Source organism: Oryctolagus cuniculus, chromosome 16 (genome assembly GCF_964237555.1).
Source record: "Oryctolagus cuniculus chromosome 16, mOryCun1.1, whole genome shotgun sequence".
Taxonomy (NCBI): Eukaryota; Metazoa; Chordata; class Mammalia; order Lagomorpha; family Leporidae; genus Oryctolagus; species Oryctolagus cuniculus.
In genome coordinates, this window is record NC_091447.1 from 6,229,647 (window position 1) to 6,242,972 (window position 13,326).

Here is a 13,326-nt window from a genome sequence, read left to right on the forward strand (position 1 = left end):
TTGTATCCTTTTGCAGACTATGATGGAATTTTTGTTTTTCTGAGTAGATGGAGATTGATGGAATTAGCAAAAGGTATGAATGTTTTTGTACAGCTATAAAACGCCACCCACAAGGACAGAACCAACCATCTCTATGGTGACAAAAATTTGAAGTATTTAAGAGAACAATCAAACTCTGTTCTGAGCATATAAGCCAAAACGAGGTAAAAATATGCTGGTTATGTGCACGCTGGATAGCGAATATTTTCTAGACATAATTTATGTTTGACTACATTTTCAAACATATTGATTCAGACATTCATGATAGCAATTTCCCCAAATGTAATGGAGATATCTCTTAAAATTGCTACCTAAACATAGGCTTCCAAGACAAGTGATAATGATAACATTATGTTTCATTGATGCTTAGTTATTAGTCTATTGGAGATGTCTTAACTGATTAACACAATCTTAAGTGTGGCACTATACACCTCACCCCCAAGAAAAATTGTAAGCAAATTTTCCTATATCTTTGATCATAACTTGATACTGCTTTAGCTTTCGTGCTGTTTACTTCATATAAAGTTTTAAAGTAAATACACTTACCACCCGAGAGGAGCGCAGGCTTGGTTTTTATCATTGGACTAGAATGAGGGAATCTGTTGCTAAATGACATGAAAAGGTGTGCAGTGAAATCCTCAGGAAGCTCGGCTTCCAGGAAAGTCTTCATGAATAGCTTGAAACCTTCGAAATCTATTGTCTGAAAAAAAAAAAGTTAAACATACATCTGAAGACTCAGCCAAATGTTAAAAGCTGTGTTCAAATTCATTAGCAGTGGAAATGACCTCAAACAATTTTTATAGCCAAGTCTACAGAAACAGGGTACGTATTTGAGAAACAATTGGGCAATATTTGATTGACACTGGTGATGGGATATATGTCTTTCTTGCAGTTGTGTAGCAGAAAGAACAGGATCTATAAGACCTTAGTTTTTTTTTTCCTCTTTGAAACTTATTTTCCCTCTCTGTACATGGGGAATAATACTCTCAATTCCACAGAGTTGTTTTGCTGATTAAATCGGGTGATTAATGCAGACACAAGCCAGTGCAGAGTTGCACCCATTCACACAGTAGACACCCAGAGAGTGAAAATATTCCTAGCTCTTTTCCTCCTCATTCATCATTGTCCTTATTTTTTTTGAAAAGTGCATGAAGTAGTTAACATGAACACTTCAGGGGCCAGTGCTATGGTACAGCAGGTTAAAGCCCTGGCCTGCAGCACCAGCATCCCATATGGGCAGCCATTTGAGTCCTGGCTGCTCCACTTCTAATCCAACTCCCTGCTAATGCACCTGGAAAAGCAGTAGAGGATGGTGCAATACCTAGGGCCCCTGCACTCACATGGGAGACCTGGAAGAAGCTTCTGGCGCCTGCCTTTGGATCATCTCAACTCTGGCCATTGTAGCCATTTGGGGAGTGAACCGGCACATGGAAGACCTCTCTCCCTTTCTCTACCTCTCTCTGTAACTCTTTCAAATAAATAAATAAATATTAACAAAACTTCAATTAAGCACCAACATCAACTGATATAACTTTCCAAAATTCCAAGAAACCTGTTTCAAGATCCTTACTTACATACTCCCTGTGACTCCATACAGAACTGTAAATGATAAGCACTCATTTGGAGAGAACTTTTGTGGTTTTGAGAATGCCCACGTCTGCTTGGGGGAACGGAGATGGAAGCTGCCTGCTAACCACAATCAGGATGAGAGGGTTTCTCAGGCATAACCTGCAGAGCTCATTCTCCCAGGACATGAGGTCAGTGGGACAGAATCTGTCTCTTGCCTGGGAACTTGAGGACAAGTGTATAGGAGCTTTGGGGACAAAGGCCAAATATGTATGACTGTACTGCATTTGGCTATAATCCCCCATGATTGCAAAAGCAACAACGCAGGAACGCTTCCTGGAAAAGAGACAGTGAGAGACAGGCATATGGAGTTGTATTGGGTACTCTCCAGGAGAGCTTTTGCAAGGTCTGGACTCACAAAGCAAGCTGGAATAGAGTCCCAAGTGTGCTGACCAAGATGAGCCTCACGGGAGACCTGGAGGGTGCCTTTGTTTTATTCCTTTTAATGCACTGAGTTGAAACTAAAAATAGAATGAAAATGAAATTTGTCAGGCTAATGTTCTTAATTTTGTTCAACTTCCTGGCAGGTGAAACTAAAATTAATTCCTTAAACTGTTATTGGGGAATAGATAAAATTTGCATTTCTAATGTAATAATATTTGGGGACAAGGATGGAGAATGACCAATTTTATTGTTATATCATTTTGGGAAAAAAACCTAAAATGGAATAGGACATTCAGGGATATCATTAGGGACAGGAAGATTTTTGTAGATTACATCATATGTTAATCAAGTAGGATTGTTTCTTTACCTGAAGCAGGATTACTTTCTTTACCTAATATAATCTCAAGCAATAAAAAATGAAACCAAAAACTTCACTAAGCATATCAATAGTTCCAAGACTTTGTACATTTTTTTAAAGATTTATTTATGTTATTTGAAAGTCAGAGTTATACAGAGAGAGAAGGAGAGGCAGAGAGAGAGAGAGAAAAACAGAGGTCTTCCATCTGCTGGTTTACTCCCAAATTGGCCGCAATGGCCAGAGCTGCACTGATCCAAAGCCAGGAGCCAGGAGCTTCTTCCTGGTCTCCCACATGAGTATAGGGGCCCTAGGTGTTGCACCATCTTCTACTGCTTTTCCAGGCCATAGCAGAGAGCTGGATTGGAAGTGGAGCAGCCAGGGCTCGAACTGGCACCCATATGGGATGCTGGCACTGCAGGCGGCAGCTTTATCCGGTAGGCTACTATGCCGGCTGCCTGTAACTTAACCTTACATTTTCACTTAAGTTTAGTTTCCTTTCACTTGTTCTCTCCCACAAGGGCAATTCATACTTTCATGTTGGTTTACTATAAAAAGACTTCATTTTCTTACATATTTAATAAACCACCACCACCACAAAATACTGAAAAGTCTACTAGTCCAGATAACTACATAATTAGAACTATGGCAAAGACAAATACATGAATAACCTTAGATAGGAGAAGTGCTTCCAAAAAGCAAAATGCTTCGATGATGGCAGCCAACTTCTCAAAATATGAAGAAAACCCCAGAAGACAGACAATCATAGCCAAATGCATTTTTCCTTAGAAGGGGAATCTATGGTTACTTATCTGGGTCCTTATTCGGCACCCAGTAAGGAGAAGTAATCTACATTCAGCTAGCCGAGTCACTAACCATAACTGACACTCTTCAATATGTACAAGCTCTGCCCCAGAAGTTATCCTGAGGGAGCTTGTGGGATGAAAATATCCATAGGCAGTTGGTAAGATGCGGGTGATTTACAGAAGCACTTCCTCTCGTGCTTCTTCTGAAGTCAGCACCTTTCACAGGGCAGAGGTAAGGAGTAGGGTCTGTGGAGGTAGATGACCTGGAACCACTAGGATCCCCAACTATTGTGTGACTGTGGTCATTTCAGTTACATTTGAGCCCCACCATTTTTTTCATCTATAAATTGAGAATACTAGTTCCTATCTCTTAATTTATTAGAAGGATTGGATTATTCACTATTTTCAAGGCATCAGTATGTATCTGGTACATAGTAAGCACTTTAAATAACTAAAATATTATGTATTTTATTTATTTATTTGAAAGGGAGATAGAAAGAGGGCGAGTGAGCTCATCTGATGATTTACCCCTCACCCACCCCCCAAATGCCACCAAGACTGAGGGCTGGAAAGTCTCTCCTGTGAGTTACAAGAACTCCATTACTAGAGCCATCACTTGCTGCCTCCTAGAGTGTGCATTAGCAGGGAGCTGGATTCAGAAGGAAATTGAGGACTGGAATCCAGACACTCAGATATGGGATGTGGGCATTCCAAACATTATTTAAAAAGTAAGTCTGAGCCGGCGTCGCGGCTCACTAGGCTAATCCTCCGCCTAGCGGCGCCGGCACACCAGGTTCTAGTCCCGGTTGGGGCGCCGGATTCTGTCCCGCTTGCCCCTCTTCCAGGCCAGCTCTCTGCTGTGGCCAGGGAGTGCAGTGGAGGATGGCCCAGGTGCTTGGGCCCTGCACCCCATGGGAGACCAGGAAAAGCACCTGGCTCCTGGCTCCTGCCACCGGATCAGCGCAGTGCGCCGGCCGCAGCGCACCGGCCGCGGCGGCCATTGGAGGGTGAACCAACGGCAAAGGAAGACCTTTCTCTCTGTCTCTCTCTCTCACTGTCCACTCTGCCTGTCAAAAAAAAAAAAAAAAAAAAAAAAGTAAGTCTGAAAGCTACATTACCTTGTAGACATTCACATGCATTTAATAAGCCATTGTGTGGTTCATTGCCATTGTTGTATGGGAATTTCTAGAAGGAGCAAAGGGCTACAAACCACTGACAGCTTCTCCCTCATTGGATCTCCTTTTAGGATATGTAACCAAGAATTTAGCTTGGTACCACCATGGGAATACAGATACAGGAACCACCAATCAACAGACAGAAACAAAAACAAGGACTCAGAATAAGATACTTTTGCTTCAAATTCCAGCACCTCTGTTTGTCACCTAATAGGAAAAGCCATTTATCTGCTCCTTTAATGAAAACACCTGCCAAGTCACAAATGTGTACATTTCACCAAGCATTCTATAACCCACCTAGAAGCCCATGGCAATCGGTGCCTAGGATCAAATGATGCAAGGCAGCAAAGTGGTCAACCACCATGAACAAATGAGGCTGGCTGTCTAGAACCCTCCTTCTAGGCAGTAACTTTCTCCTTGACCTCCCTGTTCCCATACACATGAAGAATTTCTCAACTTTTTCAAGTGTCTTCCCTCCATCTTGCTCAGCAAGCACAAAAGAGTTTTATGTGCTGACAACTCTGTCTTAATGCCTTCCATATAAAGTGATGTATGAGATCAACCTTTCAGGGTTGTTGTCTAAAAGTAATTTAAAAAAAAAAAAAGACATAAAGCACCCAACATATCCTTGGCACTGGGCACCATGCATGTAAAATGAATGAAATAATCAAACAAAAGGTTTGAGTAAGGGGAAGCTCCGACTCCAGATTAAATGGATGTTTTATTACTGTAATTTGCTTTTTTATTGGTCCAGAGCACTGTAGTATTTGCTACATCTTCCCAAATAAAAGCTTCAGATTTTGTGTGTCTCAAATGCTTTGCGGTAATTGCACTCTATCTGGAAACACTGACAAATTGTGGCTTTCGGAAAGCAAGAATTTAAATACAGACTTCTTCCTTTAAAAAAATAAAGACCTATTTCAGATGTTAAAGTGCAATTAAAAAAATTTCCTCGTTTAAATGATTCCTACAAAATGATGTCAGATTATTCACTGCTGGAGTTTTACCAACAAGGTCTCTTTCTTCCTCTTCATAAGAATAAATCGTGTTTCTTTTACATCTTCTGTCATTACACCTGGTTTACAAGGCTGTAAAACCCAAAAATCACTATAGCCAAAAATAAGCTGCATCCGTGTTTCCAATTCATCGAGAAGCTGTTCTGCAATGCCTTTTCTGGCTAACCCTTTCTCCTCTTGTTAATGAAGATTTCTGGTTCCTGAAGTTTTATGTTGTCCAAATTAGTAGACATTTCTAAAAAATGAATGATGTTCTCATGACTTAGCAGCCATTTTCTGCCTTTATTATCAGTTTCTACTGCTGTCATTACAATTGGTTTTTGAATATTGTGATTTTAAATAGAATGAGATCATTTGTATGCATCTCAGCAGATCATTCAGTGAGAAAACTGGGTCAGACTTAATTGAATGAGTGCTCAAAAATCAAATTGCCTGTAAGCTTCAAGACACACACGCACACACAAATGTTTAAAATTTTCAAAACTCTTTTTCCATCTTTTTGTTCCTTAAGGAGCATTCACAGACTACTTAGGGAGATAACAGAATCTGTGAAGAATGCAGTCTGAAGGAGCTGCTCAGATGTGGTTGCCAAACTGGCACACATCCAAGACGTATTTCTCTGCCTTTCATGATGCTCTCTGACCATCTGGACGCTTTGTTGTCAAATCTCCTTTAACGCCAAAGAAATAACACAAGTATTCATCCAAGGGGATGCAAACTGAATGAAAGTAAATGTCTTCATTCTATTATTACTTTCGTTTCTTTTGACAGCTTTCGATCAGGATTTTCTCCTATTCTGTGAGTGTTCAGTGAGCACCCACTGTGCACCAGGCTGTGTTCTAGATGTCAGGGTAAAGACAAAGACATTACTGGAATGCCCAAGGATCCTCTCATCAGGGAAGCTCACCTTCCAAAGAAAGAAGTGACAAAGTCACACAACAAATGTGTTAAGCATAGACTGATGGTATTGAATGCTGAAGAAAAATCTTTACAGGTGCAAGATTGCTGTAGGGATGTACTCAGAAGAAATGTGCTTTGCTGTTTTACATCAGATAATCAGGAAGCTGTTCTTGCATAAAGATTTCAAGGCCACAAGGGAGAAGGCTTTGCACCTGTGTGTGGAAAGAACATTCCAGAGAATATCAGCAAGTGCAAAGACCCTGAGGTGTAACAGTGGCCCAGGTCTGGAGGATTTCATGGGGGTGAGAGTTGGAGCAAGGGAGATAGGGCAGAGACATGGTCTTTGGTGATGTTCAGACCGGGGGGATCTTATGTAGGCTATCAGAGTGAGGGCTTGGCAGCCCAACCCAGGCCCAGCCTCATTCTGCCCAGGTGCCAGCCACAGCCTTGCCTCTGCCCAGCATCTCCCTAGGGAGACATCCTATTGGGCATTGTGCAGGAAGAGCAAATGCACACTGGTAGATGTGCAAGACATCCTGCTGGTGGAGAGCTACTCCTTCGAGGTCCACATGGAAGTAGATGCAGATGGAAATGGTGCTAAGATATTTGCCTATGCCTCTGACAAGAACTGAGGAAGGGGATCAGGCAGGTTCCTTCAGGAGCTGCTGTGGGAGCAACACTGGGGTGGCAGAGTCCTGGGTTCTGGGTGGTGCATCTCCATGCCGCTTTGCCCGTGGACGACCTCCTGGACCACCTGCAGCTGGTGCCATGTGAGTGGGTAGCCCAGAGCCCCGACAGGACTTCCAGCACACAAAGGCAGCACACAAAAGCTCGCAATTCAGCAGCTTCCCATGGACCCCATAGAGGAGCAGTTCCCTGTCCTGAATGTGACCCCCTTACTATAATGCCAATGGGGACGAGGTGGAGGAGAATTCCTGCGCCTGCTACAAATGCCACTACCCCCACTTCTGCACGGTGATGGTGAAACAGCTCCAGGTATTCAATACCTGCAGGCGCTGCCAGGCTCCCAGTGCCAGAAGAAGGACTGGCCTACCCGCAAGAAGCACTGTCCAGAGAGGAAGCGTCCCTTCCAGCGTGAGCTTCAGCCAGAGCAATGATGGGCAGCAGAGGTGCCGCCCTGGCGTGCTTGCGACTTCCAGGCTCTTCCTAGGGTGCAGTGGAGAGACTGGCAATTGGACCTGGACGTGCCCAAGAAGCCAGTGGCCAGAGAACGGCCACCACATCACACAGTCAGTGGGGACGGTCCCCCACCCCCAGTGTTTATCTCTAGCAGAGACAAGGAGCGGCTCCCTGGGGTGTCTTCATATGTTAATATGTTTGTAAACTCATGCACAGTTTTTTTTTTTTTCCGGGGGGTGGGGTGGGGGTGGGGGTGGGGCAGTGGGAAGGTTAGAAATGACAAATAGAAAAATTTGCTGTGAAAAAAAAAAAAGGTAGGGCTTACTTTTTAAAGATTGATTGTTTAGTAGAAAGATAGAGCGTCAGAGAAACAGGGAGGGACACACACAAGGAGATCTTCTATCCACTGGTTCACTCCACACACGGCTGCAACAGCCAGGGCTGGACCAGGCTGAAGCCAAGAGCCAGGAACTCCATCCTGGTCTCCCAGGTGGATGGCAGTGGTCCAACACTTGAGCCATCATCTGCTGCTTCCCAGGCTCTTTAGTAGGGATCTGAGTCAGAATTGGAGCAGCTGTGGGACTCTAACCAGCACTCTGCTAGGGGATGCTTGTGTCTCTTAAACCACTCCAGGACAATGCTAGCTTCAGAGCTGGGGAGAAGCAGTCACTGCAGGGTTTCAGCAGACAATCACAGGATCTTTTTCACATAGTAACAGGGTCATATAATCATAACATCATTTATATCAGACAAAAGGTAGTCCATGTGTAGTTTTCTCATTTTTCTTCTAAGCCTGTTTAGATAACTAATTAAACCTTGACTTATAACACAAAGACACATCATAGCACTGCTATACATTAAGCAAATATCTGAAACCACTGAAGAATGACTTTAGTCAACTCTGGGGAAATGTTGATCAAGTACCTATATGAGGTAGGTTAGCTATCACTTGAATGAACCACCTGTTTGCTTTCACTATTTCCATGTTAATTTTGCATTCTATTGTATAGAATCTACTAGTTATGCTAAACTGAAAATTGATGTAAATGACATTGTGCCAAAGTATATAAAAGAGTATTTCAAAAGCTTATCAAAATGGAATTAAAAGATAACTTTGTTTTGATGCAAGAAAATTTTGATAGTCATGCTGAGTTTTTTTATAAAATGCGTTTTTCATAGACTTCTGGAAGACTCCCTGCATATTCTGTATGTAACACAGCTAACTTACTAGGATTTCAAGCATAAATTTTTAACAGTAAAACATTTCCTCAGCGCTTTGTATTATTAAACATTTCATGTCCTTATCTTGTACTGAAATTGATTATTCATTACTTCAGATTTCAGAGCACTTCTTCTTGATAATTTCCTAAAAGCATCCCGTAGTTAGCAACTTTAAAAAGTAGAAAGTGTAAAAACTTTGCATTTTGATCTTTAAACTGATTTGAGCAAAGGAAAAATGTTTTGTCATCATAGAGGTACAAAATTTATTACCTCTAACTTTACCTCACACTAGCATTTGTTAATATTCACAAGGAAATTAGAGAGGTGCTTTCTTTAGAAAAAGATCCTATACAGAATGATAAGCAATGGTACTCTCAGTTATTATAGTACTTATAAAATGGAAATAATGGACTTGAAGACTTTAAATGGACTATATTTAATGCGGTTTTGATCTATCTTATAATCAAAGTTCTGTACATCAACTAAGTTTTGCACTTCAGTTAGAATCTACTAAATTGGGCCGGCACTGCGGCTCAATAGGCTAATCCTCCGCCTGCAGCGCTGGCACCCCAGGTTCTAGTCCCTGTTGGGGCGCCGGATTCTGTCCAGCTCTCTGCTGTGGCCTGGGAGGGCAGTGGAGGATGGCCTAAGTGCTTGGGCCCTGCACCCACATGGGAGACCAGGAGAAGCGTGCTGGCCGCAGCGGCCATTGCAGGGTGAACCAATGGAAAAAAGGAAGACCTTTCTCTCTGTCTCTCTCTCTCACTGTCCACTCTGCCTGTCAGATAAATAAACAAACACACACACACAGTGCTCTCAAATTCATAGTGTCAGAGATTTAAAAAAAATGTAAAAAAAAAAAAAGAATCTACTAAACTGATGAGACAATGTCTTGTCTGTGTTCAATGTCATTAGTGTTATGTTTCCATGCACACGTTTGAGTGTTACTGAAACCCCTGGATACTCGAATGTTTTCTTCTTGAAAAATAGCTCTCAAAAATGTTTTAACAAATATATGCATTCACTTACATCTATACATACAAACACATATAGTTTGCATAAGTAGTTTCAATAAATGTAAGTTAAAACCATTCCTTACTTCTATGTTCACTCCTAAGAAAAGCTTTCAAAGGGGGCTCCTTAAACGCAGACACATTTACATGAATATTTTCTCTTCTCTGCTAGGCAGTAAGATCCAACATGGCTTGTTACCATGCAATGGTTAACACCATTTCTTTACTTGACAGGTCCTCATTACAAATGTGAGTTAAGAGCACTTTCCTGCACTTTACAGCATGCAAGAACATTGATTCAGGGGAATGATAAGAATTTGTAAATAGAATAAATACAAAAGAAATCTCCATAGGAATATAGTCTTTCACTAAATAAATTTCAAATGATATCATGTCAAAATAGGTAGGTTATGGTTGTATATTTAATATTCTAGTAGAATAAAAACAAAGCAAAATCAGCAAAACCAATAAACAAATGAGTGTTTTTTGGTCGATAAACCAAAACCAAAATGGCCAAGGGTTTCAAATATCTCCTTCCCTTAAGTTCTGTCCTTTTGAAGTCATCAAGACCCAAAGCAGACAGCATTAGGACTGGGAGAAACATCAGGATGAGAAGAAGTAACACACTAGGAAACACACAGCTGACCTGTAAAAGTGTGGGACCAAGATTTTACAATTGGGTCAGGGCATTTACATTTCTTTTAAGGCTTAGGAACTCTCTGAGGGGGGTGGGCATTTTGCCTAACACTTAGGATTCTTGCATCAAGTTTAGAGTCTTAGGTTTGATACCCAACTCTGGCCCTTGCTCCAGCTTCCTGACAATTCAGATCATGGGAAGCAGTAGTAATGGCTCAAATAATTGGATATCTGCCACCCACATGAGAGACCTGGATAGAGTTCTAACTCCCAGTTTTGGCCCTAGCCCAGCCTGAGTCATTGTAGGCACTAAGAGATGAAAAGTTCTCTGCATCTGTCTCTCTGTGTTTCTCTGTAACTGAAATTACAAAGGAAGGGTGGGGTTTCCTGAATTGACATCAAGATAAGAAAATAGAAATGCTAATCACCTGATTTGATCATTTGATACTGTATACATATATTGAAATACTACATTATATCCTGTAAAGATATGCAAGTAATACATGTTAATCAAAAGTTGTAAAAATGTCTCAATGTGTAAAAATAAAGAAATCCAAGAGTTGAAGCATTGTGTCAAATTTTCAAACTGGATTTTCAAGTTTGTCACCCTTTGATAGAGATCTCCAACAGAAGTCCAGCAATGTTACCCATACAATCACAAATGCATTTGTGATGAAAATCAATAACTTTTTTCCATATCAAATGTTTTTCTCTTTTTGTATCTTTATGCTTCACTGGTGAGTGTTTTTATTTCAACTTCCTTCACAAAGCCTCTACTCTTCCCTTTTAATTTTTACCATTAATGATCTGCTCTATTGTACCTGAATAGAAAGAAGATGCTAGAAGTTTGATTAAAATGTTAGTTGCATACAATGGAGTCACCATCTAGGTGTTGCTGTATCTTAGGAACTGCACTATGAATTTTATATATATTCAATCATTTAAGCTTCACAATAACCCAATAAGTATATGCTACTACTCCTATTTATAGACAAGGACACTGATACTCAAAACAAGTTCAATAAATTTTCCAACATCAAAAGCTCCTAATTAGTCCAAGAGACCTCAATATTTCCAACTTCATTGTATATTATGTTATAGCTAATCAAGGTATAATTTTATACACAGATTCTCCAACATTCATAGACAATGTAAGTTACATTTCCCCTTATTCCTAGATACTCAGTGCATTGACTATTGTATTAATAAGCCTGACTTTTCAGGAAAAAGAAGGATACAGACAAAAGTATAAAAATAAGCAGCAATGATACTACTAGTCAGTTGCCAAGTTTTGAAAACTTTTGGAACTTGTTATCATATCTTTTGACATCAAAGTGTAATTCTTACTTGGGGCTGTAAATCTAAAAACTGTTTCATATCCGCCATCAGCCCTCACTATTATCTGTTCTACCATCTAGCTGTCTTTTCTTGCTTACGCTGGCTTAATGACTCATACTCTTCTATCCAAATCTATTGTGCACAGTGCCTTTGGAGATATTTTTCAAAGTGGAATAATTAGTTTGCTTACCTTAAAATATTGTGATTACATTTAATTATAAAATAACTGAAAATACTCTAAGCCTCTTTACCAAAACATTTTGTTTGATTTTCCTCTAGTACCTTTCAGCACTCTTCTGCTCAAAAAAAAACAAAACAAAACAAAACAAAACAAAACAAAACAAAAAAAGAAAAAACAAAAACTATTCCTAACCTGAAAATATAATGTAGATGTGGGAGGATACTTCTGTTGGACTTGCCTTTGGAAAAGTGCAGAAAACCTGAGGATCTTAGCATCACTTTTTCCTGTAACATTGTTTTCAACTCCTTTTTAAGTTCTTCAGTACTTGTTATTATTAAAGAAATTAAAGGACAATCAATTTAGTTAGTGTTACTAATTTATTTTCCAAATGCACTCAAGCTCTTCCTTTGTAACCTCATTTTTAAGGGAAGAAATTGGACACAATGGTATAGTTTATTTTTATGTCTCAAACACCTGCTTTTTATTTCTGTATGACTGTTACATTAGACAAGGGGAGAAACAGATCAGTGTTGACAGATCAATTATGACAGATGTAACCTAGCAACTTGAAACAATCAAATCACTAATGTAACTCTCAAGGCAGAAGATGTGGTAGATGTCCATTCTCAAATAGTGAATGTTTTCACAAATACAGGGTTTTTGCTGATGTTGATGTTTTCTCATTAGTGCAGTTAGGAGAATCCTGAAATAATCTTTTCAAGTTTGCTTTCCTTAATTATGTTATGATATAACTAATCTCAAAAACATCTATACAAATATGACACTTCTCACACTGTGGGACATGGTTCCATTGAGTGCTAGAGCAATTCTCTATGCCCAGATCATAAGCACTGAGTCAAGATACTGAAAGGAAAAGTACCGTATATTCCAAGAATTATTGACACACTGTCTACATCAGGTTATTAACATAGAATCAGGTTGGGCATTTACTTATAAAATCTGATGATACATTTTGAAAACTTTGGGTTGTACACTTGAAAAAAGAGGATGATCATGGAAATTTTATTAGGGCTAATAGAGAAGAGAAGGACAAAGACTCATTAACCTGTTCCTTCTGTATCTCCCAACCACCTGTCCTGGCACTGCGCACTTGAAGAAAGCAGAGCAACTACAACAGACATAATAACTCTACCACCAGGACAGCACTCAGGATTGCAACTGGGCCTGCAGGGCAGCAGATCTCATCATGTTTTTTAAATTAATTTTTTAATTTATTTATTTTTATTTTTAATTTATTTACTTTAATTATTTTTCAGTTGGGAAAGACAACTGAGTTACATTTCTTCACATTAAATGAGAAAGTACCTCTCTGAGAAAATAAAGGATATAGGATGGTTGGGGATGCATCTCAGGTATATGCACACTCGCCTTTGCTACCTGCCCCAGAACATCTGTGTGAAATCACCTTGGTTCCTAAAATGCTACTACGGTCACCCTCTCGAAGCACTAGTGGAACACCAACTCTATGTCAGGAG

The 13,326-nt window shown here is 40.1% G+C and overlaps 1 protein-coding gene and 1 pseudogene across 16 annotated transcripts in view; one reads left to right on the plus strand and one right to left on the minus strand.

Moving 5' to 3' along the window:
- Positions 1–13,326, minus strand: part of DGKB (diacylglycerol kinase beta) — a 773,939-nt gene that overhangs the window by 576,997 nt on the left and 183,616 nt on the right. For all 16 annotated transcript variants that reach the window (XR_011382945.1, XM_051832536.2, XM_070059385.1 and 13 more), the window contains one exon: positions 586–739. Coding sequence is in view for 15 of the 16 variants with exons in the window: in XM_051832536.2 (XP_051688496.2) it covers positions 586–739 (154 nt within the window). In the remaining variant the exon portion in view is untranslated. The remainder of the gene's footprint in view (positions 1–585; positions 740–13,326) is intronic.
- On the plus strand, positions 6,808–7,419 carry LOC103352219 (zinc finger MYND domain-containing protein 19 pseudogene; annotated as a pseudogene).